At 33.7% G+C, this 27,290-nt stretch overlaps 2 protein-coding genes and 1 non-coding gene across 4 annotated transcripts; 1 reads left to right on the top strand and 2 right to left on the bottom strand.

The window, feature by feature from the left end:
- Positions 1-6,359: 6,359 nt before the first annotated feature.
- LOC146912898 (small nucleolar RNA R71) lies at positions 6,360-6,466 on the bottom strand. The gene has a single exon (XR_015017064.1). It is a non-coding gene; the product is annotated as a small nucleolar RNA R71 (small nucleolar RNA).
- Positions 6,467-9,252: 2,786 nt separating this feature from the next.
- On the top strand, positions 9,253-13,091 carry LOC146912897 (F-box/LRR-repeat protein 16-like). Its single transcript, XM_085716229.1, has 3 exons — positions 9,253-9,529; positions 10,076-11,411; positions 12,762-13,091. Exon 2 carries the CDS (start codon positions 10,151-10,153, stop codon positions 11,375-11,377), a length of 1,227 nt encoding a protein of 408 aa, XP_085572355.1. The 5' UTR covers positions 9,253-9,529; positions 10,076-10,150; the 3' UTR covers positions 11,378-11,411; positions 12,762-13,091.
- Positions 13,092-13,684: 593 nt separating this feature from the next.
- Positions 13,685-26,596, bottom strand: LOC146912896 (cell division cycle protein 27 homolog B-like). Of its 2 annotated transcripts, none has more exons than XM_085716227.1 (16): positions 26,409-26,596; positions 23,972-24,044; positions 22,223-22,332; positions 21,436-21,482; positions 21,085-21,182; positions 19,567-19,862; positions 19,163-19,330; positions 18,306-18,513; positions 17,646-17,872; positions 17,278-17,343; positions 15,495-15,614; positions 15,097-15,173; positions 14,885-15,004; positions 14,589-14,808; positions 14,198-14,479; positions 13,685-14,052 (listed from the first exon to the last, which is right to left on the bottom strand). In XM_085716227.1, exons 1-16 carry the CDS (start codon positions 26,511-26,513, stop codon positions 14,002-14,004), a joined length of 2,268 nt encoding a protein of 755 aa, XP_085572353.1. In that variant the 5' UTR covers positions 26,514-26,596; the 3' UTR covers positions 13,685-14,001. The 2 variants fall into 2 exon arrangements, with proteins under 2 accessions (XP_085572353.1, XP_085572354.1); XM_085716228.1 differs by having other exon boundaries at positions 14,885-14,980.
- Between the last annotated feature and the right edge of the window lie 694 nt (positions 26,597-27,290).

Below are 27,290 nucleotides of genomic sequence, written 5' to 3'. Positions count from 1 at the left end.
GAACTGGAATTTTAAATATTGATTGTGTTGACAATCTTGTCCAAACTATAAGAAGTTGGTATAATAAAAATACCATCCAAATACAATTAGAGAAGGACAAGAGATTATTGAACTATTTTACCAAAATTTGCCAATGGCAATGTCTCAAAAAATTCAAAACGCATTTAATAGTGCAGTTTCTGAAGGAAAGGTTAAAAACACTTTAGGAGCTAGAATTTCTATTCTTAGAAATTGGATGCAAGAACAATGTCTAATAAAGCAGTCAAAATGAGAGGCGCAATTAGGATTGCGCTGTGATAGACTCCAAGAAAGAGTTGGAGCATATGGTTGTGAAAAAAGAACTAGGAAAAGGAGGAAATTTCCTAAAAGAAAGAAATTTAAAAAATTTACCCACAATAAAAGAAAACATAGGGTAAAGAAATTCTATAGAAGAAAAAGAAATTACCCTAGAAAAAATAAAACCTGTCCTAAAGGGAAAAAATCTTGTACATGTTGGCTATGCCATGAAACAGGACATTATGCTAACGAATGTCCAAAGAAAGTTTCTAAAGAAAAGAAACAAGTTTTAAACATGATATATAAAATTGGTTATGAACCAGTAGAATCAGATTCAGATTCTGATTGGGAACAACAAAGTTTCTATGAACTTTGCACAGACTCAGAAGATGAGAAAGACCAAGATCTTGAGTTAAGGTAACCCTAGTGCTACCTTTATAAAAGTAAAACTTCGCGAGAAGGAAATTTTAGCCTATTTAGATACAGGCGCAACATTATGTTTTGGTAAACGAAACATAGCAAGAAATTGGGAAAAATTAGAAAAACCTAAAGAAATAATTGTTGCAGATAAGTCAAAACATCAAATATGGTTTGTTTTGAAAAATATCTCGATAATTATAGAAAAATATGAATTTTTTATACCTACAATTTATCTCCATGATTCAGGCTTAGATTTAATCATTGGAAATAATTTTTTAAAATTATATGCACCGTTTGTGCAAAATGTTAAAACTATTTCTTTACTTTGGAAGGATTTATCAAACCCCGAAGGAAAGAAAAAAGTCATAACAACAAAAATTATTACTAGAAATGAGATTATTCAATTAATTTCTGAAAATCTTGTAAATTTCAAAAGTATTTGGGAAGAAGGAAAATTCTTTTTAAATCTCGAAGAGATAGAACAAAAACTTGATATTGTATGTTCAGAAGATCCTTTGGATCAACTGAAAAATATAAATAATGAACTTGTTACTATCAAATTACGAGATCCTAACAAAGAGATCAATGTAAAAAATAGAATGCCTTATTCTATAGATGATAAAAAAGAATTTCAAAAAGATCTAAAAGATCTTCAAGAAAAGAAGTTGATTACTCCTTCTGCAAGTCCACATTCAGCACCCGTTTTTTATGTGACAAATCACAATGAGATAAAAAGAGGAAAAGCTAGAATGGTGATAAATTATAAGAATCTCAACGATGCTACAATCGGAGACTTTTATAAACTACCACGAAAGGATTATATTTTACAAAAAAGAAAAGGAAGTAATTGGTTTTCATCCTTTGATGCAAAATCAGGATATTATCAGCTTAGACTTTCTGAAGAAACTAAACATTTAACAGCATTTTCGTGTCCACAAGGTCACTATGATTGGAATGTTCTTCCATTTGGATTAAAACAAGCACCATCTATATACCAAATATTTATGGATAATGCTCTCAGAGGATTAGAATATATATGTTTGGCATATATTGATGACATTTTAGTTTTTACAAAAGGTTCTAAAGAACAACATCTTAAAGATGTAGAAACTGTTTTAAACAGAATTTCAGAAAAAGGAATTGTCATTTCTAAAAAGAAAACACAACTTGCTAAAAAAGAAATCGAGTATTTAGGCCTCATTTTGAAAGAAAATGGCACTCTCGATTTATCTCCACATGTTCAGGAAAAAATTCAAGCATTCCCTGATGAATTGCAAGACCGAAAACAAATTCAAAGATTTTTAGGATGCTTGAATTATATTGCCAATGAAGGATTTTTCAAAAATTTGGCAAATGAAAGAAAGGTTTTACAGAAAAAGATATCTGAAAAGGTTCCATGGTCATGGACTGGACAAGATACTCTAACTGTAAAAGCTATAAAAAGAAAAATTGAAGTTTTACCCAGCTTATACAATCCAACAGAAAATGATTTTTTAATTGTTGAGATTGATGCTGATAAAACAATCTGGGCAGGTTGTATGAGAGCTCTACCTAATGGTAAAGCGATACTGAATCTAAATGATTCAGGAGACTATGCTGGTGATGTTACCCATCAACAAGGAATAAAAGATACTGGAGCAACCCAGTACGCTAAGTCTGATAGCTCGAAAGAGAAATTGGACAAACTATCTGATTTATCAGAAAAATTGGCATCGAAAGATACCAAGATTGAATATTCTTGTGAAAAAATCAAAAATAAGATAAAAGACAAGGATCTTTTACTTTGTAAATATATTTCAGGATCATTTACAGATACCGAATTAAGATATCCAATTCATGAGTTAGAGACATTAACTTGTGTTAAGGTTTTAACAAAATGGCAAATGGAATTAATTCCATCCAGATTTTTATTAAGAACAGATTCCACATATGTAACTGGATTCTGGAGATATGATCTTCATGCAAATTATAAATCCGGCAGACTTGTCAGATGGCAAATGAAACTTCAACCGTGTCACCCATATATTGAATATATAAAATCTGAAAAGAATTGTTTTGCAGATGCATTAACAAGAGAATGGAAGCAGCTATAAAGACATTGCGGAATTCTCTTAGGCAAAAGCAGGAGCAAATTGCCTCTGCAAAAAATCATCTAGAAACTCTTCTTTCTGAAGAGGGGGAGATGATAGAAACAATACAAAACCTTGAAAAACTTTGTAAAAAAGAAACATCAACAGTTTCAGAACCCAAAAATACTGAAAACTGGGATCTACTAGGACAAGATTCTGGAAAATACAACTACTATGTAAAATACACAGTCCCAAAAGAATCAGAAACCCCAATTGAGTCAATAGCACCAAGTGGATGTAATTCAACAAAAGAATCTTCAACAAACCCAACAACTGTCCTTGCAAAATTACCAAAGACATCTTGGGCTGACAAAGTAGAAGAAGATGAAAGAAAAAATGGAAAAGAAAAAGAATCCATTGATCAACAGATAAGCCAAAAAATTGACAGTCAACTTGGAGGCAAAAAGAAAGTTTATGTGATTTTTGATGGACCCATGAAAGGTATCTATCATAACTGGGAAACCACAAAGTTACATACAAATGGCAAAAATGTCAGATACAAGGGTTATGAGACTCTTGATGAAGCAAAAGCAGCCTACAACGTTGTTTACAAAGAAATCGCAACAACCAGCAACATAGTCAAACCGTCAAAAATGGAGACAAAAAAGAAAATATCTGTAGATAGAATTATTTATGGAGAAAGCCAATTTGTCAAAGAAGTCACCATTGGAGACTACTACAAGAACTGGAGATGGTTAACTAACTACTCAGAAGAATTAAAAACAAAATATTTTTATCCTAGCAACAACGGGATAGAAGTAAAAGTTGTAACAGTCCCATGCATAAGCAAAGAATTAGTCAGATCATTCTATGATTGTGGAATGATTAAAACAATGTATCTTCAAGAAGATGCAGGAAGAAAAATCTATGAACTAGAACTTCCAAAAGATATAGGCGAAATCGCTTATAAATTCAACAATAGCTTCGCAAAAGGTAAAGAATTCTTTTTATCTTTTACTTCAACTTATCCATGGTTTAAAGACGATGAAGTTATTAAAGCTAGACACCTAATCAAGATTGGCATTTCAAATCATTCATATCCAACCAATGATGGAAGAGATGTGAATCCTAAACCAGAATGTTTTCTGTATCAAATGGAAAAATTCTATGATACTCTCATCAAATTTGGAGTAAAATTGTCAAACTTCAAGGTAATTACTGCAAAAGAAAGTTTTCTAGTCTATAGTGATTCAAGAAAACAAGCAAAAGAAGAACATCTTCAACAAATTCTAAAGTTCGAAGAAAACTTTAGTGGGCTAGAAGCAGACTTGGGTCGTTTACCCGACCCAATCCAACAAGAGTGTTGTGAACACTTCCAAAAGTACAAAGGACACCAATGCAAATGGTGTGAAAAGGACATGAAAAACGTGGCCGACAAAGAATCGTTGTATGACAGTGACGCATCACCAAACAATGAGGAAAATGTAGAAAGTTAGTGGGCATGGGACCCATTTAGAGATAAGTCTTATCTCTAAGGCAATAATGTAACATATTTTTCTACGTTTCTTTTTCTTTTTGTCTTGTCATTTCTTTTTCGTGTGTTGTAAAGGAAAGAGACGTTGTGCCAACTATGAGTGCCAACTTGTGAGTCTCTATGCCTATAAATAAGAGCCTCGAAGCTCATTGATGAGTCATAATTTAGTCTGTTTTAATGCATTATTTAGTACCGTTTTATTTAGATTTAGTTTTATTTTATTTTAGTTTTATTTCCTTTTTGAATATTTTACTTCAAATTGCATTTTATTTTATTTTAGGAACGAATATATGGTGGAAGGTGTCTTGGAGCAAAAGAAAGAGGACTGGAGCAAATACAGTGCGAAAATACGAAGATACAGAGACAAAAATATATCTCCACAAAGTCAGAAGCTTGGCACGGCCCGTGCCAACATGTGGCACGGCCGTGCCACCCTCCAGATGCTCTTTTGCTGCTTTTCTTCAAGCCTAAGTTACTTTGTTTTAGTTTTATTGATTAGCCCTTATAGTTGCTTAGATTTTAAGTCAATTGTAAAGCTATAAATAGAGGAGCACTCCATCATAAACATTCACCTCTTCTTAGAATATTTTAGTGAATTATTTCAATAAAGTTCTTTTATTTCCTTTAATTTCTTTCTCGCAATTTATTTTATTGCTTTCTCTCTTCTTCCCCCATGTCTACGATGAACATGAGTGAGTAGACTTCTTTGTCTTGGGATTGTTGGATAAGTCTAATGACGTAATCCGAATTATTGCTTTCTCTCTTCTTCCCCCATGTCTACGATGAACATGAGTGAGTAGACTTCTTTGTCTTGGGATTGTTGGATAAGTCTAATGACGTAATCCGAATCCAAGCCTTAAACCCTAATTATATGTTACCTTAATTCCTAATCACAATTCACCGTTTTAACATGAATTAACTATTATCAAACCGTGGAAGCGAACGCGGAGGGTTTGATAATCGTTAATTCATCATCTCAAATATCAATTCATAAAGCGAACGCGGAGCTTTGATATTCGAACAAGTGAATTTAGACAAGGTTTGCGAAACATGAGAATAGTCTAGCAAACCTTGAGACATATAAAGTTTCGATCTTCAAGGGTCCCAAAAGCAATCACCCATGAGAATAGGTGTGGTTGTTGGAGGGATACACTCACTGACTTCGAGAGAAGCTTTGATACGCTAAAGAGAAACTTGTCTTTAGAAATTAAGAATAACGTAGAATTATAAGTTTAAGGCTTGCTTGTGAAGGATTCGTTGTTATGACGAACCAATGATCCCAAAGCTCTTTTATATTATTGTTATTTACCTTCAGCAACTAAACCCCCTTTTTTATAACTTTTCTTCTCCTCTAATCATTCTTTTAAAGTTAGTTAAATTGAACAACTCCCTAGCAGAACGATACTCTTTTACTACTATTACTTCGATAGACCGTGCACTTGCGGTTTGGCCTATCAAGTTTTTGGCGCCGTTGCCGGGGAGTTAACTAATTTAATTAACTTTTCTTTAGTGATTAGAATTCTCTCTTCTTCTTTTTCTTTTTCTTTTTATTTTTATTTTCTTATTTTTTCTGTTATCGTTAACTTCTTGGGTTCTCAATTTTTTATGCGAAAAACCAGAAATTGAGTGGTATTAATTCCCGAGATCGAAATGTATTTGCATAAAAGAAAGAGAGAGAGGCACAAAATAATACCGCCATGGCTAATCACACTCTCAAAGAGTATGCAACGCCGTCTACGGCTGAGCCACAAGCTATTATTGTGTACCCAACGGTTGAGGATGACAACTTCGAAATTAAGCCTGCCCTACTTAACTTGGTGCAGCAAAACCAATTTTCAGGATCCCCCATCGAGGATCCCAATCTTCACATCTCTGTTTTCCTACGAATTAGTGGAACCATGAAAGAGAACCAAGAGGCCGTAAAACTTCATCTCTTTCCCTTTTCCTTAAGGGATAGAGCTAGCGCTTGGTTCCATTCCCTCGAAGTCGGTTCCATTACTTCATGGGATCAGATGAGGCAAGCATTCCTTGCCCGGTTCTTTCCCCCATTCAAAACTGCTAAACTAAGGGACCAAATTACTCGGTTCAATCAAAAAGATGGGGAGTCTCTCTATGATGCGTGGGAGCGTTTCAAAGAAATGTTCAGACTTTGTCCCCACCATGGTCTAGAGAGTTGGCTCATAGTCCACACCTATTATTATTATTAGTGTTCAGAGATGTCAGATATTCATGATGAATATTTTAGAGACAAAATGTTTGTAATCTTTCATTGAACATTCAAGATATGTATATGGTTTTAGTTTCATTTATTTTTACCGCTTGGTACTTGGAGGTAATGCAGACAATTAGAAAGTACCATAATATGCCATTCGTATGTTCTTTGTTCATCTACATGCTTAAATGTATCTCTTTCTGGATTTGTTTGTTTGACACTAACAGTATAAACACATGTTTGTCATTTATGATGCAGAGAAATTAGCTGTAGAACACTACAAGGGAGTAAGATGACCAACATCTTTGGAGTAGATATGCAGAAGAGATTAGAGACTCGTCCAAGAACTATTGTCGAGTTTTGTTTAGGATATGAAACTATGAAAGTCAAAATTATTTTTGTTTTTGGCTCTTTTGAGTTAGGAAAATAGATCTTCTGCCTTATAGATTGTATTTTGGAAGAAAGAAATTGTATCCGTTTAAAAGAATTGCCTTAATCTTGAATTAAACAATACAAAACTGAAGCTTAATTATTGTCGTCAATGTGGCTGCTTCCAATATGGATCTGAATGTTTTATAATGATAATTACTTTATGCAGCTTAATTATTTATGTCCATAATTTTGATAATTGGTAGTGTTGTATGTCTGTCACCTCTTTATGACTATTTTATTATCCCAGCTCATGAATAAACTCAAAACATCTTCACACCTCTATTTTTTTATGTGAATGTCCTACAAAACTGAAGTCAGTTATAGTGATCTGGAAATTAGATGTGTTGCAAATGTGATGATCGCTGTATGAATGAATATTCCTCCAGCATTTCTGATGCTTTCTATACATGATTAGCCGAAAGCAAATATATCTTACACTTTAAATGTTGAGCTACAAGTTGTCTTCCAACTCATCAGGCAAATACAATTTCTCAATGGTAGCCTGTTTGAACAGAATAAGAAACTTTAGGTCACATGAGAAAATAAATGAGACAGGTTTGCTTTTTACAAAGAAAATGTATGTCAACTCACATAAAGGACGTTGAGTATATATCCATCCCTTCCAAACTATTAGATTCTCACCAAGAAACTGACAGTTTTCACTGGTAGATTTTCTTTCAATCCTATCACCAGCATAATCAGCCAACTTATAATCTAAGGATTTCTTATAAAGAAGTCCCAGATTAATTGTTGCTTTCAATTATCTAAAAATTCTCTTAACAACTGTTAAATGAGATTTTCTAGGATCTGATTGAAATCTTGCACACAAACATACACTAAATAAAATATCAGATCTAGATGCAGTTAGGTATAACAGAGAACCTATCATACCTCTGAACATCTTCTGATCTACTTTTGTTCTTGTATCTTCTTTGTTTAAGGTGCAGGTTGGATGAATTGGAGTGTTCATTTCTTTACAATCATCAAGCTTGAACTTCTTCAGAAGCTCCTTGGTGTATTTGGATTGATGAACATACACTCCATCTTTGCATTGGTTTATTTGAATTTCAAAAAAGAACTTTAATTCTCCCATCATACTCATTTCAAAACTCATCCTGCATTAACTTAGAAAACTTCTTGCAAAGAGATGCATTAGTATAACCAAATATTATATCAACATAAATTTGCACAATTAAGATATCTTTCTCAAATGTCCTTCTGAAAAGTGTTGTATCAACTTGACCTCTTTTAAAACATTTTCAAGTAAGAAATTACTTAGTCTATCATACAAAGTTCGGGGAGCTTGTTTCAAACCATATAGTGATTTCTTAAGCTTATAAACATAATCAGGATATTTTATATCCTAAAAACCTGGAGGTTGTTTGACATATACTTCTTCAGAGATCACACCATTGAGAAATGCACTATTAACATCCATTTGATATAATATAACGTCATGATTAACTATATAGGATAGAAGTAACGTGATTGCTTCCAATCTTGCAATTGGAGCAAATGTTTCAGTATAGTCAATACCCTCTTGTTGACTATATCCTTGTGCAACAAGTCTTGCTTTGTTTCTGACTACTTCTCCTAGTTCATTAAGTTTGTTCCTGAACACCCATTTTGTTCCAATAATGTTCTTATAATTAGATTTAGCTACCAGATGCCACACATCATTTCTTTGAAATTGATTGAGCTCCTCTTGCATAGCCATTATCCATCCATCATCTAAAATTGTGTCATCAACAGTAATAGGTTCTATCACTGATAACAATCCCAACATATAATGTTCTTGTCTGATGGATGATCTTGTCCTTTCGGGGGCTATCTTTGTTTCCAATGTTAGATCTTCTGGATGTGAAGACTTGTATTTGAAAGTATTTCTGGATTGAATAGCTTGTTATGAACCATCTTGAGTTTCATCAAAAGCTTATTCATCTTGAGCCTCTGGAATGGGTTCAGGTTCTGGACTATCATCAGACTCAAGTGTCTGATTAGGTTCTGAAAGTTCTTCAGGCTCCTTGTCATCAAAGTATAAACATTTGTTAGTTACTAGTATCATTTTTCTTCAATGACAAAGTATAAAAATTAAACTCTTATTATATAATAATTTGTAGCAACTAATGATTAATTGTATATTTAAGAAAAATAAATTTTTTTTTTGAGAAAAAAAAAATTAGCTAGAAAGACAAAACAGAAACGACCACTTTTTGTAATAAATAAATAAACATTTTTTGGTACATAAAGGAAAAAAGAAACATTTTTTTGATAAAAAAAAATAAAAATAAAAAATTTAGACAAAAATTAAACAAAAAAATATTCAGCCAAAATGAAATCCAGACCGCGAAGACATGTTTACATTTCCTTCTCACTCCATTTTCCCACTCTGAGCTTCTTCACTCACTAACCCCATTCACTCGCTAACCCCTCTCTCTCTCTCTCACACACAGATATCGCAAACCCCTCTCGCAAACCCGCAAACTCCCTCTCTTTGTTTACAGCTCACAAATTGAGGATTTTCTCATTTGGAAGGAAGTTAGGGTTTTGTCTAGGCTTCTTCAAAAATTGTCACTTGGAAGTTAGGTAAATCTCTTCCCTGAATTTTGTTTGGGTCTTCATTGATTTTATGTGGTGACTTTTTTTGGTTGATTTCTGATAGGGTTTTTTTGTTTCTAATAATGGGTATTTAACCTTTTTATGTTGCTAAATCCTTGGTTGATTTTTATTGTTGTGCTATTCTGCTATCTGTATTTGGTCCTTGTTCATGGTGTTTTTGTGCTTAGACCCGGATTTGATTTAGTCCTTGTTGTTGTTGTTGTTGTTGTTGTTGTTAGGCGCTACTGCTGCTTTACCTGTTTTTCTTTAACATGAGTGTATTGTTTTTCTCATATTTTTTTGGCCCTGGTTTCTAATATCAAAGACTATTTTAACCAATGAAGTGTATAATCAAGGACTATTTTAAAATTTTGATACAATCAAAAATTATTGTGACTATTCGTTACACAGACCAATATAATTATTACCCCATTTTTATTATTCTTATCAGTATTAGATTTTACATCTTAATTTTTTATTAGTCTCAAGTTCAAGATGTTTAGACTTTCTAACATTTCATTTGATTGTTTCCAGTTAACAAGTCACTGCCTTCCTTCCTTCCTTCTCCGAAAACCCTGCAACTATCACCGACAGAAGCAGCGGCACCAAATGAAAAGGAAGAAGAGAACTTCTTCTCTGAAATCTCACTTACCCGATGAGTGTTGGGAATCTATCTTCAAATTCATTAACGATGACAAAAACTTGAGATCTCTATCCCTTGTCTCCAAGCAGTTCCTATCCATCACCAATCGTCTTCTATTTTCTATAAGAGTCAAAATGGAAACACGTCCTTTCCTCCCTTTTCTCTTCAAAAGGTTCACCAACCTCAACACCCTCGATCTCACACACGACCGCAACCTCGACGATCTTCTAAGTCAAATCGCAACTTTCCCATTGAAACTCACATCACTCAAACTCCCATTCAGATGCCGCTTTCCCGCAGATGGGTTGCAAGCTTTCTCGCAAAATATTACAACTTTGACCTCTCTCACTTGTTACCGTACTGATTTTTGTGACAAAGATTTGTCACCCATTGTTGATTGTTTCCCTTTGCTAGAAGAACTCAACCTCCGTTACCCAATTGCCTTCGGTACCAGTAAGTCTAACTTCGTTAATTCAGTTCACCGTCTGTTATCCAAGTCTCCATGTATACAACATTTGGAACTTAGTCGCACTTATTTTCTAAATGATCAACATGTTGTTGATTTCTCTTTGTTTCTTGGTAATTTGGTGTCTATTGACCTTAGTGGCTGTTGGGATCTCACAGAAACAACTTTGTTTTCTCTTGTTAGAAACTGTCCTTCACTCAGTGAGATTAAAATGGAAGGCACATCTATATTGAAAGAGACTGGAGGGCATCCTGGCGTATGCCCTCAATTGAAGTCTCTCTATTTGGGTAGAACTATATGGTTGTCTAATGAAATGATGATACTATTTGCTTCCATTTTCCCCAATTTACATCTACTTGATTTGCATGATTGTCATGACATATCTCAAGGTATTTGTGAAATTTTAAGGAAATGTTGTAAGCTTACACATTTGAACTTAGCCTTCGGTTCAGAATTGAAACTACATAAATTGAACTTTGTTGTTCCCGAACTGGAGGTGTTGAACTTGTCGCATACAGATGTTAAAGATAAAGCTCTTTTTGCGATCTCAAAGAATTGTTGTGGGCTTTTGCAATTACAACTTGATAATTGTAAAAGTGTCACAGAGGAGGGTGTGAAACATTTGGTAGAAAACTGCACGCAATTAAGAGAGATTAGTTTGGGGGATATCTATGTAAGTGACGAAAATAGGGAACTACTCTCGCGTCGTGGATGCCATATTTGCTAGTATTCTGAAATTGCTATGCTGAAGTTTGAACACTGTAAGTTCTTTTTGTTTCAACATTTAATTCTCTTAGAAATTTCCTTTTTAAAATGTCATCTCACAAATTTAAATTATAATTGCCTAAGTAATAGTGTAGCATGTTTATATAATGTACAATGCAATACAAATAGTTGGCTGCAGGGTTGTTAAAAGGCTACGCCATGGTAGGATGACGGATTTTTAACAACCATTGCAGTCAATTTGTGAAGGAATGCTGATGCCCACCATGGCAGTTTGCAATTCAGCTGTCAAACTTAATTTATATTTTGATTTTGATTCAACTTGAAAGCTAATATGAAGTAAATAAGGCATATAGCTTATGAATCGATGAATGATAACTTATGCATGTTGACTTCTGATAACTCAAGTATGTTTAACTTGATAATATGTGTACCTGTGTGTCTTTTGTATGGTTTGAGAAAAATCATCATATAGCCAATTCAGTGTTCTGCATAACTTGCTATTATAGTCATTAAGATTTATATTTTGAGGACAAGGCATATAAAAATATCCAAAACATATTTTTGTGTGTCGTAATATGTTTGGGATCGACATAACTTATTTTAGTATCAATTAGTGTGAATTCAATGAATTTCTTTAATTGCTTCTGCATGCCTGCTCTGAGTGTTCTGTTTTGACCTTGGACAAAAAAAAAAACCAATTGAATTAAGAAAATAAGAAATAGTAAGAGTGATGCTCTCCTTCAAGTTTCTACTACTTGGACTACTCTAATACTTACATGTGTAATGTGTTTTGGTATATTATATATGAGCTGCATACACTGATAATCTTCATTGAGACTATTGGATTTGACTTTATTTTGTTGTTATAATTTAAGAATGAAAGATGTTAAACTAAAATGTATTAGTTCATACATGAGTGAATTGTGGACAGAAACTATTCAAGATTGGTATTAGATATAGACACCTTAGATTAATAGTTTTTTAAGTTATTATATTATTTGAACTAGTCATTAGCTTGTTACTTCTGTTATGTAACGACCTTCTGTTTAGTTCTCTGATTTAGGATAGTTGTTGGGTTATACATATATACATATATATAAGGATATTTATTATTATTTGTGTTCAGAGATGTCAGATCATATTCATGATGAATATTTTCGAGCCAGAATGTTTGTAATCTTTCATTGAATATTCATGATATATATATGGTTTTAGTTTCATTTGTTTTTACCTCTTGGTACTTGGAGGTAATGCACACAATTAGAAAGTACCATAATATGCCATTTGTATGTTCTTTGTTCATCTTTATGCTTGAATGTATCTCTTTTTGGATTTGTTTGTTTGACACTAACAGTATAAACATACGTTTGTCATTTATGATGCAGAGAAATTAGCTGGAGAACACTACAAGGGAGTAAGAGGACTAACATCTTTGAAGTAGATATGCAGAAGAGATTAGAGATTAGAGAACTATTGTCGAGTTTTGTTTAGGATATGGAACTATGATAGTCAAAATTATTTTGGTTTTTGGCTCTTTTGAGTTAGGAAAAAAGATATGAAACCATAGAATGTATTTTGGAAGAAAGTAGTTTTATCTGTTTAAAAGAATTGCCTTAGTCTTGAATTAAACAATGCAAAACTGAAGTGTTATCATGACAATTACTGTATGCAGCTTAATGTTCATAATTTTGACAATTGGTAGTATTGTTTGTCTATCTTCTCTTTTTGACTATTTTATTATCCCAGCTTATGAATAAACTTAGAATATCTTCACACCTCTATTTTTATGTGAATATGTTACTTCTGGCAAAATTTAATATATAACTTTTGCTAGGATTTACGCATTTGCAACCAAACCAAATACTCATTTTATGGTCGTCATATTTGTCAATTAAATCCTTAACATGCCAATATGAAATAAGAAGTTTCAATTCGAAATAGTTTCTTGTTCACCGTTGGCAACACCCTGTTAGCCACAACTCATTAAAGCTAAAATACTTCCTAATTACTTGTGTTGTGAAGTACTGCAACTCATTAAATAGAAAAATAGCTTCTGCATGCTAGATGAAATAAATTTGAGTTTTGTGTCAATTATGATTTAGTCATGTGCATGACTGGCTTAGAAATAACTTGAGGTATGTTTATACAAGCTGGTACAAGCTGAAAACCCAATGTTTGTAGGAAAAAAATCTAAAGATGTATTCGTGGACGCTATAAAGTGGTCAATCCTCAACATGCCCTAAGTTCAGCATTATCTAAAAGATTTGAAGTTGAAATAATAACTGAACAAGTTACATGGAATGAGGCATTTAGCACAAAATTTAACCGGTACAGTTGTTGAATTATGGATAAACTAATAATACACGGATACATGGATTTCTAGCTAATACAACAATTTTGTACAAATATTGGAGTTTTCGATAACCCTATTACATCATATATATGCTCGAATCCTATGTGAATATCCTACAAAACTGAAGTCAGTTATAGTTATCCGGAAATTAGATGGTTGCAAAAGTGATGATGCCTGCATGAATGAATATTCCTCCAGCATTTGTGATGCTTTCTATACATGATTAGCCGAAAGCAAATATATTACTCAAATCTTGCACTTCAAATGTCGAGCTACAAGTTGTCTTCCAACTCATCAGGCAAATACAATTTCTCAATGGCAGCCTGTTTGAACAGAATAAGAAACTTTAGGTCATGAGAAAATAAATGAAAAATGACAATAATCAGAAGTTCCAAGTGTTCTAAAGTGGTCGGTCAATCAACGGTCTACACCTAGTGAACTGGGAAATTGCTATTGTAAACTAATCACCTTAATGGTGGCAGCATCCGTTGCAGATGGTTTCAAATCCAAAGCAATACCATAATGAAACATGGCTCTCTCATGCATGTTACGCCTTTTATATATATTGCCCATCAAAGCAAAGACACTACTTTCGAAGGGAGCGTACTCTTTAAGCTCATCTAGGACTTCTAAAGCCTCGTCAAACCTTTCTAGGCTCATTAGTATGTTGGCCTTTTGATACATGGGGAGTAGATTTTTCTTATCTGCTAAAATAGCTTTCTCCATCACGGCCAAACCTTCCTCGCTTCTCTGAGAAATCAGAATAGCATAGTTTCAAAATCTTTGATACAAAAACACAAGTAAATGACAATTGTAGTTGTAGTTTGTACAAACACATTAAGTGCAGCAAGAGATTAACCTTTAAAAAATGCAAAGCAGTTCCAAGGTACGACAATATCACAGAAGATTTTGGGTTGATTCGGAATGCCATACGGAAATGATGTTCAGAGAACTCAAATTTCTCTTGGTGGAGATATAACATTCCAAGTCCATACCATGCGTTATAGTGCCTTGGGTCAACCATGAGTGCTCTCTGATAGCTCTTGATCCCATTTTCAAAATCTTCTTGTGCAACATACCTGCAAATGGCAACGAGTTACGAGACAGATCATGTAGTAGGAATGTGCACCTTAACGAAAAGGACAATTTTCTTACTCATGTCCACAAAGGGTTTGTGCATATGCAAATCTTGGATTCAGTTGAACTGCTCGTTGAAAATTTTTCAGTGCAGTTTCATGATCTTTTTGCAGGCTGTAGCAATTTCCCATGGCACACCTGCCACAACATTTAATAGAAATAATAAATCAGGATAAATGATTAGATGGTAGCACACCGAATAATAAAAAGAAAGTTCCACGTGTACCTACCAGGATTGAGGGGCTAACCGATCAGTTGAAATCAGTTCCTGGGCCAGGTAGCTTAGCTTCATATCTTCCTTTAAATGCTGAAGCAGAGACAAGTTTTTTGGTCAAGCAGTAAACTTGCAGATATGCATGTAAAATTCTATATTTAAAGTGGGATCTGGAAGGTAAAGAAATACAAGGATGTAGTGTTTGTTTTTTTTGAAAAAGAATACAAGGATGTAGTTTTAAAACGTATAGCCATATATAATTATCAATGCTAAAGCTTATTTTGTATTTGTACATGACAATCATCAAACAAGAAACCTTTAACATAAATAGCATCAACATCAAATAATGTAGCCTCAAACATGCAAACAAAGAGACGGGTTTTCTTTTCACAAAGAAAATGTATGTCAACTCACATAAAGGACGGTTGAGTATATATCCATCCCTTCCAAACTATAAGGTGCAATTTGACGAGCAAGACTAAAGGCCCGATCAGCTTCTAAATTATCAACTAACTCATAGTGTGCCTTCCCAACCTGCGTCGAAACATATTCAAAGTAACATGACAAGTTATTAGCATATGCACCTCTAAGAATCTTCAATATAAGAAACATCACAGAATCCAGTGGCATATAAAATGAACCAGCTTTTACAACAACCGCCAAACCTTTTCTTACCAAGTGGGTAAAATGAATCAAATTAACCAAATAACCATACACACAGAATCATGAAAAGTTAAAAAATTCTTCATACCAAATATGACAAGATTAGCCATGAAAGTATCATTTTAAAAGCTCTAAACTCAAGCATAGGGCTATTGAGACAATTCCCCAAAAATCAATTTTAAAATTTAAAAACACTTGAGAGAATGTCATATTAATGAATGAAGAAAATAAATTAGGGTGGAGGTTAAAATTTCCGCTAGAGGCTTTTATGACGGCATCAAGGTAATAAAATATTATAATTTTATTATATTTCATACTATATATACAATTGTACACGTTAAATAACTCAAATCCCACGCAGAAATTTGACAATAAAGAAACTGAATACTGATTGAACCAAGATGCATATTACTTCAGCAATAATTGTGATGACCACGAAAGCAAAACTGGAAGAATGCGGGGAAAAAAACAAGACGAAAGCCTGATGTTCAAATTGCATTAATAAAAGGCTTAGTCATTGCGGGATCCAAATATCATGGAGACTATGTTGTCAGTCAAAGATATTGGAAAGCCAAAGCCCAAAACTGGGATTGCAAGGTGTAGGATGGCCACTATTCTATAGTATACAGCATATATAAAAAAGTCATGGGTCTTAAGCAAAATACAATATAATAATAACAAGTTAATTTGATTTTATACATTTACTAATATTACTGTTTTTTTATAGAAGTTCGCACGTAGAAAAGCGGAAAACCAAATGTGCAGGATATTGCATGAGAGAATATAATTAGAGAAGAATGAGGATGCAAACTGTAGCGCCACAGTTGCACTGTGATATCTAGCAATGAATGTGGCGGCAATGGTTATTATTACTCACTTATGGGATGCGGCACCGCGTAGGTGCAGCCACTCACTGTGGTGCAACACTCGGGCGCTATTTAACTCTAATGGCAACATAGACCAAGGGGATAATAATTAGTCGATGCGAAGGGCAGAAGTGCATAACTATTAAATACAGCTTCCTCAACTTTGAAAACTAAAAGACGATGAGGGGAATGCCTCTTACATAAGCACGCCATTTATACATTCATTACATTCTAGGTGCGCCGAACAAATATGAGAATACATGAAAATATGAGAACATGACATCTTAAGCCAGAAGCACTATATTATTATGAGTGTATACATATTTAGCCTCAAGTAGTGTCTCTGAATCAATGCCTGTGAGTTATGACCAAGAATTCCAATGTGTGTGTTAAGAGCTATAGGGCTATAGGGTTTAGACCTTTAGGGAGGGAGGGAAAAATTACTCAAAATAGTAAATGTTTTGATGCCAATGTTAATGATATATCATAATACTTCCAGAAGATGTGATATTAATCCTTATTTGTATTAATATATTAGACTCCTAATCCAAATAAATATATACAACAAACCAATTCTGATAGATAATCCAATATGTTAAAAGATATATTTTCCATATATTCTAACACACTGAAAGACCAGCTAATGAGAGCTAAACCACTAAAATTACCTGAGAAAGAACCCATCCTGTATTGTAATGCCTCTGTGGAAGTTTCAGATAGGTATCCAGTGCTTCCTACTCCACCATAAACAGACAGATATTAAGAAACACAATTGAGGACAAGGTACTAACCTGATTTTGTTTTTCCTTTATCATGGTCCTTTTTATTTTCTAAAACCTTATTCTTATTCCTAATTTAACTTATTTAATAAATAGTTGTTAGAATTTGGGTTTGGATTAACTAAACCATATGGGATACCTCATACCTCCCATTTATGAATATTTTTCAGGCCATCTCTTATGAATATAATGTGGGACTCTGAATAATAGTTAATATAAACGATATCTGGATTTTCTCAAAAAAAATTATATCATACCTTGCACCTATACAAGCAGGCAAGCCTATAGCCTTCACCAAGAACTCTTAGAAGGGTCAATATTTCGGATGCACCAGCGATGACTTTAGACTCAGTTGTTGCTTGCCCACTAACTTGAAGAGTTGTTGCATCTTGTTCATACGCTTTAGCTTCAATGGCAGCAGATGAACAAGAAGTTGTTGATGTAATATTTAAACGACTAACATCCACAGCATCATTATGAATCCCTAAAATAAAGAAATGGGAGTCATTATTGGAAATAAAGGAAATTTAAGACAATTATTACCTTAAGATAGAATATCTGCAAACCCACAATTGCGAAAGGAAACAGAAACATTTCATCTAATCAGAGTTCAACATGTTAGGTTGCCATTTGGCCGTAGAATCATAATTCTATCTGGCATCACCAAACTATATCAACAGATATCAAAGGCCTTAGCACAACCATCAATGATGTTGATTTCCTTGTGATAATATCTTTAGAAAGATAATAGCATAGAAGACAAATGATAAAAAGAACTATAAATTCACCAGCTGGGAAACAACATGCTAAAGTGAATGAAGGGCTTAATTAACATTACATCAACACTATTTAATAAGGCATTTGCAAACACAGGAATTAAACTGATGTAATAAGTAGTGAGATATAGTAACTATCACCTCCATCCATGTTTTCATTGGCCCATGATTGTCCCTTTCGAACTGTCATGGTACGAAATGTCATAGGGCCAAGCTTTGACCCTCCCTTATAAGAGTTACTAGTTCCGTTTCCAGACACCATTGTTGCATTAGCATTTGAACTTACACTTGCTTCACTAGAGAGTCTTGAACTACGTCGAGGAGAATCAGAAAATAACCTACCCGAAATCTGAAACAAAATATATACATATTTAGAGGGGGGGAAAATTTGGTAAAATCATATTTTTGGTTAACTAGTTTTTGTGAACAAAGAGGAGAGAATATAACATCATACAGTCTGTACTCTGGAACTATCAAGCATTGAACCAAAAGTACATATCAGCTCAATCATGCCAACAATCCTTTAAAATGCTAAATAGAAGAAATGGTCAACTGAGTAACACTACAGTATGAAAAATACACTTATAAACTCATCTTACAATGCATGCAATATAATGCTTCTGATAAAGATTGTGAGGGAATAGGAGGGGCACTTGGTTATCTTGGAATTGGTTGGTTAGGAGAGACTAGGCTCTCAAATTTGTAGGGAACTCTTATTTATCTTCATCCTTCTCTCCATAAATTCTAGAGTATTGCATTCTCTGTTATAATTGATTTCCAAGAGTTATACCTCTCAGAAAAGAAGTATATTCAGTGTATTAATTGTTTATTCAACCAGTTCTATCATACTACTGTCAAGAAAAATGTATCCGATATTGCCATTGTGTACTTCAGATTAAGCCACTTGATCAAATCAATGTCTATTACATAGAAAATGCCACATAATATTGATGCGTTTATTTAGTTAATACAAATAGAGGCAGAACATTTGAACCAACCTTTCGTAACTTTCCTTCACCCACAAACTTCCTTCGAGGGGCTTGAATAGGAGCTTGAATAGTAGAGTTAACTGTCGATTTAGGAGAATTGTCAGAATTAAGTGTGCTCAGATTTGGGCCATTTGGCATTACATTCCTACACAAAGGGGGTGGAGCAACAGATGACAACTGCAAAAGAGGACAGTATAACATGTCATTTGTAATGGGAAAAAAAAAAATTGAACATCAAATACACTACTTGACCAAGGAACCTGCATTCTCATTTAAGGAAAAATAAGACGCATTTACACGTATTTGAGTCCTACTGATCATATCAAATTTTAGGAAACTATAACTTGGCATAGTTTAGCTTTCCAAAATTGTTATAGAAAACATCAATAGGCCTATAAAAACTAGACAGTTACCTGTGTGGCCATTGGAGACGGGGTGTTATAAAATGACATGTTAGATGAACCACTACTGATAAGTTGACTAGCAGCTCCTCCAATTATAGATGATCCGTGAGGGTTTGCAATATCCTTAAGACCTTGCATGAGTCTTAGTTGCCTTGGACTCACGTCCTCGGAGACACTGTGTTTGGTCGCAACTACATTACAATCTTCAGCTGACAAATTTGGAGAGGTTGAGCAATTTAGATATTGCTTGTGTATGCAAAAAGAAGCTGCTTCACCAAAAACTGTAGTAGCTTCTTCAGCATCACCTAAATTAACAGGAAACAGTAGTCATAATGATGATGATGACAACAACATAACACATGAAAGTAAAAAATATTATCTAGATAACTAGATTTCTTTTAAAAAATTAGACAAGCAATTAAAAACAAGTATACTTTCAAACTACTTTCATGGCAAACTTTTGCTTAGCATTATCAACGCAAAATTACAACCGCCGTTCTTTAAGTCCAACCTTTTTCCCAGATTGGTCGTTTAAGTTTTTATGTTCCTGAATTGATCCTTTGTTACATTATACTTTTAATGCTAGCGTTTTTAACAAGTTTCGTCGAAATAAAGCATGTGTGACACTTTAATATCGAGAAAACTTACATAGACATGTCATATATGTGTATATCCTTTCTCCTGTCGCTTATTTAAATCTAAAATCTCAAATCTAAAAACTTAAAAACCAAAGTATCTCATTGTTCGCAAAAATGTCTTCATTCAGCCTGAATCGTTAAAATTTACAAACTAAAACAATGAATCATTTATCTCTGGATTGAGGTGTGATGAATGGACACCTGAATGTTGTTAATCTCTAATTGTGCAACAATCACATAATATAACATGAAGGACTGCAATGCAACAAGAAGATAACATAAAGGCTAACATTGCAAACAAAATGTATCATAAAGGACCAATTCGGGAAAAATAAAACTTAAAGATCGATCCGAAATAAAGGTTAAACTTAAAGGACCGCATGTGTAATTTTGCCTATTATCAATTTCAATATTAGTGGAACAGCAGGCACTTCAGTGGTTCTGTTTTTTTTTTCATTTACTGCCAGTTATGGACAAACCACAATAAACACATGACTGATACTTAATCACTGACAGAAAAAGTTTAAAACATTTGTGCATTATGATAATACATCCTACAAAGTTAAATATGTTTGCTTTGTTTTAAGCAGCTTTATTTTATTTTTTTAAGAAGCTAAATTAGCCCACCCAAATTAGCACCGGAGAGAATGGAACCTGAGACCTTGAGGAAGTGCACACTCCTAGGTCCCAAGTCAATACCAACAGGCTAACCCAAGTGGGTTTTTTTAAGCAGCTTTATTATCTGGTCAAAGCTAAAAATAACCATGTGAACTTGTCCGAAATGAAAATACAGAACTCTAAGCAGCCCTCTAAACTAAAAAAATTCCCCAATAGGTTAATCAGGTATGCGGAATGAGATTTGGGAATCAAGTGAGTTCATCTCACAGACCTAATATACACAACTCCTCGTATGCAGCCCACATTAGAGGATCCTTTAATAGTGCCTGCTTAAAATGATCTATGGCCCTTTTCTTTCTGTCAGTGTACCTGGAAAGGCAGAATAGTAATTAAAGAGAAGGTAGAAGGGTGAAATCATATGAAAATGGCAAGAGGTAAAGTATAAAGAAAAATATTTGAAGATGATTTAAAGAAAATCAGTTCCAACAAAAGAACAAATCTTCACATTATATAAAGCACAATACTGAATACTGTATTTGTGTACATGTATGATGTGATTTAGCCAAATTATATCACTAAATTAACAAAGTAAATTCAAAGGGATTTTAAGCAGGACTGAAACCTGTAAACCTGTCCCAATAAATAATGACCAGGTGCACCATTTGGAACCTACATAGTAAAAAAAATCAACAAAATCAAGTCATCACCTTCTCCTACAAAATGCACCAAAAAATTATAACAAAAAACAACTAAACACATTGGCATGTGATGGGACCGGAAAGTCCACTAACTCACCTACTTGGAAGGTAAAGATATACTACATAAGAGGGTATATGAAGTAGAACTGTGTCATATGGTAGTTATGTATTTAATTAAGCGGGGTAGTTATGTAGATCATGTGCATTTAATCTGGCAGTCAACTCATGTAGGACAGTTATGTATTTAATTATGTAGGAGAATTATCTACCAATTATGTATCTAATTATATGTGACAATTAGTAGAAGTTAGTAAATAAATGTGATGTATCTCATATATATGATGTAAACTATGGGGTTAGGAGACAGTTATGGTGTGCATTTGGTAAGTTTGAACATACTTCGTTCTCTGCAGGAGCTTCGCAACTCTGCAACAGCATCCTTGCTGTAGTTTGAGTAAAAAAGTGTTTAATTGTGCTAAAGAAACTAAACACCAATTTCAGTTGGTGTTCTATCAGCATGTCCGATGTCATGTGATAAATAGCAAAACTGAACTAGAAAATAAAACATTAAAAGAAAGATAAAAAAAAATAAAAAATTGTTTGGGAAACAAAATATTGTCACCTATCATATTTCTTTATAAATTTAAATTAATAATAGGGTCAAAAATCATCAATTTGGAGTACATTCTAAATTGAGCTATAAATTTATACCTCTGCACCCGGCTCATTAGCAGGGCACAATGCTGCTTCAGCTTCGCCAAGAAGATTCATATGAAAACATGATATTGCAAACAAGTATCGGGATTGAGGCATTTTTGTTCCTTCAAGCAATAAAGAAGAAAAATTATGAAAAATAATTACTTAAAAGACAATAGCAAACAATGGAAAGAAATCATTCTTTTAAAAGCTCATAAAAGAAGCAGAAAATAAATAGTTATATTGAAAGGACAAAAAATATATAAAAAAAAGGAACCAATGTTGTCTCGAGGCAGCATGACATTGACAGGGCAATTTTGTGGCAAAATGCTATTCAGAGGCCATTGTGTGGTTGCTTTCACATGGTCAGAGGCAGACATGTAAACGGTGGCAGAAATAGCACCAAAATCAATTTTGTGAGTGGGTGAGGGGCACGCAGGATTGATCTATTTTAAAGTTTAAACAGTAAACACTAATAGGCACCGAATTCAAATCCAGTGAACATAGTTCTAGCTAACTGCATTTTTCTTCAATACCTTTTTGTTCTGCCTTTCCCTATTTTTTTGAGTCTCTCAATTCCTCCCTCCTGTTTTTGTTCTGTATATCTCTCGATACTCCTCTATCTCTTTCTCTCAGTTCCTCTCTTTTGTAAATCTTGTGTTTTTCTTTCTTTTTTAAAATATAATGGGAATAGTGTGTAGTTTTTTTAGTATACTTTGGTGTATGGTGTGTCTGTTTGAGTAAATCTGTACGAAATTTTTATCAGGTGTCATGCTTCTGCCCATGTTGCCATCTGCAACATTAATATGAAATTTTTTTACTTCCCACCTGTGAGGCTTGAATACTTTAAAATTGCTAAAGTATCAGGTCCAAATATATGTCCAATAACAATATGTACACTACACCAAAATACATTTCAGGGAGTATCAGCTAATTTTTATTTATTTTTTTAAAAAATTATCGAGTGATATGTTAGAGATACAGCTTCAATATGTTTGTGTATGCAACTCCAAAAACATGCCTTAAAACATCTACAGCCTTATTTTTCACCATGTTAGGAAAGGAAATAGAGTACACACTCCTTTACCCATTCTTCGAGGAGAAACCAAAATGAATTCAGAAAGGACAGATTATTTGGTTTATGTGTCTTCCAACCTTTGCCTCAAGTCTTTACACTAAAGCAGAAACAAGGTTGTAGGACTTAAATGGATATATACATTATCCACTTAAAGGTGGGAGTGGACTTGTCTCTTGAAGAGACAATTAAAAGCTACGCTAATTTGGATGAGGGGAATGGAAGAGATAAAATATTGAAATTAGAATTAGAAAGTGAATAGTGGGAAATACTATGTTTTTTGTGGCATGTTTATGGCAAAATAGTTCTTTTTAAGAGTTCCTCGTATCAAGTTGTATTGCCCCGATGTCGTATTAAGTATCTGGACTTCATAGCTTGCCCTATGCACTGCTTGTCTGTTATTAACAATCAATAATATTAAACCACTAAGGTTAGCCTGGTGGTGTTGGCTTGGGACCTTGGAGTGTGCTCCTCCCATGGTCTCAGGTTTGATCCCTCGGGTGCCAATTTCAGTGGGCTAGTCCATAAAGAGCTTTGCTCCGGCTTTAAATGGGACCCCCACAAGTGGACGGTGGGATTGGACCCCTCGGATTAGTCGGTCCTTGGGCCAGATACCGAGATTTCAAAAAGTAATCACTAATATTATTAACAAGAACTTAACTCCAGAAATGATAGAGAAATAAACTTACCCTTTAAAATATGGTATGCGGAATAAGCTTGATTATTCTGCAAGTAACAGGCAGCTAATAATTGCAAATTTGTCTGCACAAAACAAAACCAAACACTAACTTAGAGTGTGCAAAAGAAATGTCCTTCACCAAGTATTAAAGACTTTATATATAGCTAAATAAAGGGCAAAAACAAATTCCACAAACTACACTTAACTAATAATTGAAAAACAATACAAGGATACAAAATTCTTTGTTAAGCACATTGAAATACATGTTCCTCAGGAACAACGAAAAAGAAGGAAACCTATGAATTTAAAAAGAGTAGGTCAACATGTATAATAATATGGGTCATGCTAATTTGTGCCCTAAGGGCACAAGTTAAGAAACTAAAAAAGGAAATAATAAATAAATTTTGTATTGAAAATATAAATTATTAAACTTTTCCAACATTAAATACACAAGTTCCAAGAAAAAACTTCTATCTTTAGCTTTTGAACTTATGCCTTAAGGGGACAAGTTAGCATTTCCCTAATAATTATTATAATTATAATTAAAAATTACAATTAATATTACACATTTTGAAAGTGCAGCTCACACTTGATATGCTCTCAGATTCTCTATTCTACTGCAATCATATATTCAAGTGTTCACTGCAGTCAACAATTCAGAATGACTCGCATTCAAACGGCAGTGAATCGGATTAAAACAAGAACTTTGAGTGTATGTCATCTGATCTTAATACAATTCAACTGTTCCAAATTGCTGACAGCAGCAAATCTGTGAGCATGAGACAACAAAGATCATGATTCCACTTGATACGGACATTTTCCAATTCTGATTTTCAATTTAAATGTTTGATTCACATTTATCGCTAACAAATCCAACATATTAATGTTGGTTTACGTTAAGTCCTCAGGCAACAATCTTCTTTTCAAAAAAGTAGCACAAAACACCGTCCAATCCTTAACCTAAAATATCTACAATAAAACAGATTCATGTACTGCCAAACAACCATTTAAAATCATACCAAAACTTTTAGAAACGGGTATAACAAGTACCAAGAAGCAGCAAATAGCCTTCAAACACAAAGAAACCCCTTTAAGTTTTACTCCACAAGAAACTTCAAATACCAACAGAGGGGGAAAATCATCATATTTCATCATCATAACTTTACATCTATGACTATGAAACACTAAACATGACACGTCATCGATTAGAAGTGCTGGTGCCACATAGCTTTACATCAACGTTGGCGATCGCATATGATGAAAAAATAATAGTTTGTTCAAATTCCGCTACACTAAAGCGCTATAGTGCTGATATACAACCAATATTTGACAATATTTTATTTTATACTAAATAGCGTATCAAGGAACTATAGCGATTTGTCCAAATTTTGCTACGCCAAAACGCTATCCAACAACACTTCTTCTCATACAAACATACGCTATTTATAAGCTATCTTTAAGTAAAGAAGTGTTGTTAAAAAATTTTACAGCGCCACTACAACCACTATTTGACAAAGTTTTATACTACATAACATAGTAGTGAATTAAAACAATTTGTTCAAATTCTGCTACACCATAACACTAATTTAACAACATTACTTTACACACAAACATACATAAACCTAAAGCAAAATCCAAATCCCAAATTAGCCAAAATATGCCAAAAAAAATCAAAAACAAAAATGATTCCAAATCAATTCAAAGCTACCAACACAACACTCGATCCTAGAAACTTCCACAAACACAAACGTGGACACTACACTTACACTGACACGTCGACAATGGTGTTAATTTAAGAAAATGTCATAATTGAATGTAATCACATATGTCATTGTCAGACACGCCTTCAATAAAAAATGCCGGTGCTTCAGATACTAAAACAAAACCGAATCCAAATCAATCCAAAGCTACAAACACTCCATCTCGAAACTTCCACAAATCAATTAAACCAAACAGTTTCTCATAACCTAACTCAACAAACACATACGTGGACACTACACTACACTACACTTACACTGACACGTCGACAATGGTGCTAATTTAAGAAAATGTCGTAATTAAATGTAATCACATATGTCAGTGTCAGATTCGTCTTCGATCAAAAGTGCCGGTGCTTCATAGACTAAAACAAAACCGAATCCAAATCAATCCAAAGCTACAAACACTTCATCTCGAAACTTCCACAAATCAATTAAACCTAACACCTTCTCATAACCTAACACAAAATCACCGAATCTCGATTCACAGTAACATAACAAACTATCAAACTAAAAATCAAAATAAAATAAAATACAATAAAATAATCGAAGTTAATTAAGCTAGTAAAGTTACGCAATCGAACTCGTTTTTCAGTTAGATTTTCGAAATGAACAAAAAAATGTGAAAAAATAGAGAAAAAAAAAGAAGAAGTAGTGAAGAGAAGAGTGAAGAAGAAGAAGAAGAAGAACCTCGGAAGGGAACTGAGCGCAGAGAAGTTGAGAGATGAAGATAGCGTTGGAGTGCATGAAATGGTGAAGATTATTCTGAACGCAGTTTATGAGAATCGATTCCATGGTGGATTTGATTTTTTTTTCGCGTTTTCGAATTTTGAGAGAGAAATGAGAGAAGAGGGAGAGGAAAGTTAAGAACTGAACTTGAAAATGAAATGTTGGGGTTTTTTTTGGGTTTTGGGTTTTTTTTCTGGGTTTAAATTAGGGTGGCACGTGACCTGACCGTAGTTTTCAAATTAGGTCACGTGACTTTGGGGTTATGAAAATTGAAATGAGTGCTGCTAACTTGGTTGGTGTCAGTGACATTATCAATTCAAGATAATTGCTTTTCTCCCATCTGTTTTTTCATCCGGTCAAAATAGTCGAGCTTAAGTTAACTTACACATATGTATATTTAGTGTGAGAGTTAACTCATGTAGGTGTATTTTTCAGCGTACGTTAACTTCACGTAGGGCAGGAATGAACAAAAACAGATGGGAGAAGAGCAATTCTCTTGATTTAAATCTTATTCTTACGGATTATAAGAAATTAATCTTTGATATTTGATAATCTTGAGTTTGATTTTTTAAATTAGTTAAAAGAAAAAGATTTCTAAGAGAAGCTTCTCAAAACAATTTCTCATTTGAAATAGATTTTAGATTTTTTTTTCATATTCTTATTTTTATAAGAATATGTAAAAAAAAATAATTGATTTTTTTAGAGGATAAAAAAAATATGAATATTTTATTTCATACACCCTCCGGTCACTATTATAAGCAAAACTTTACATTTCACATTCATTCAATTAATGATGTATATAGTCTTTATTATAGACAACATACATCGGGATTTGATCGGACG

Source organism: Medicago sativa, chromosome 6 (assembly GCF_051527215.1).
Source record: "Medicago sativa cultivar Bolivia chromosome 6, Bolivia_mono, whole genome shotgun sequence".
NCBI lineage: Eukaryota > Viridiplantae > Streptophyta > Magnoliopsida > Fabales > Fabaceae > Medicago > Medicago sativa.
This window is presented reverse-complemented; position numbering and strand designations above follow the sequence as displayed.

Coding starts and splice junctions, on each gene's coding strand:
- LOC146912896 (XM_085716227.1), bottom strand. CDS start 26,513: ATGGAATCGATTCTCATAAACTGCGTTCAGAATAATCTTCACCATTTC. Junction 21,183..21,435: donor TTATTGGGACAGGTTTACAG/GTTTCAGTCCTG, acceptor CTGCCTTTCCAG/GTACACTGACAGAAAGAAAA. Junction 17,873..18,305: donor CAATGAAAACATGGATGGAG/GTGATAGTTACT, acceptor TCTTTATTTTAG/GGATTCATAATGATGCTGTG.
- LOC146912897 (XM_085716229.1), top strand. CDS start 10,151: ATGAAAAGGAAGAAGAGAACTTCTTCTCTGAAATCTCACTTACCCGAT.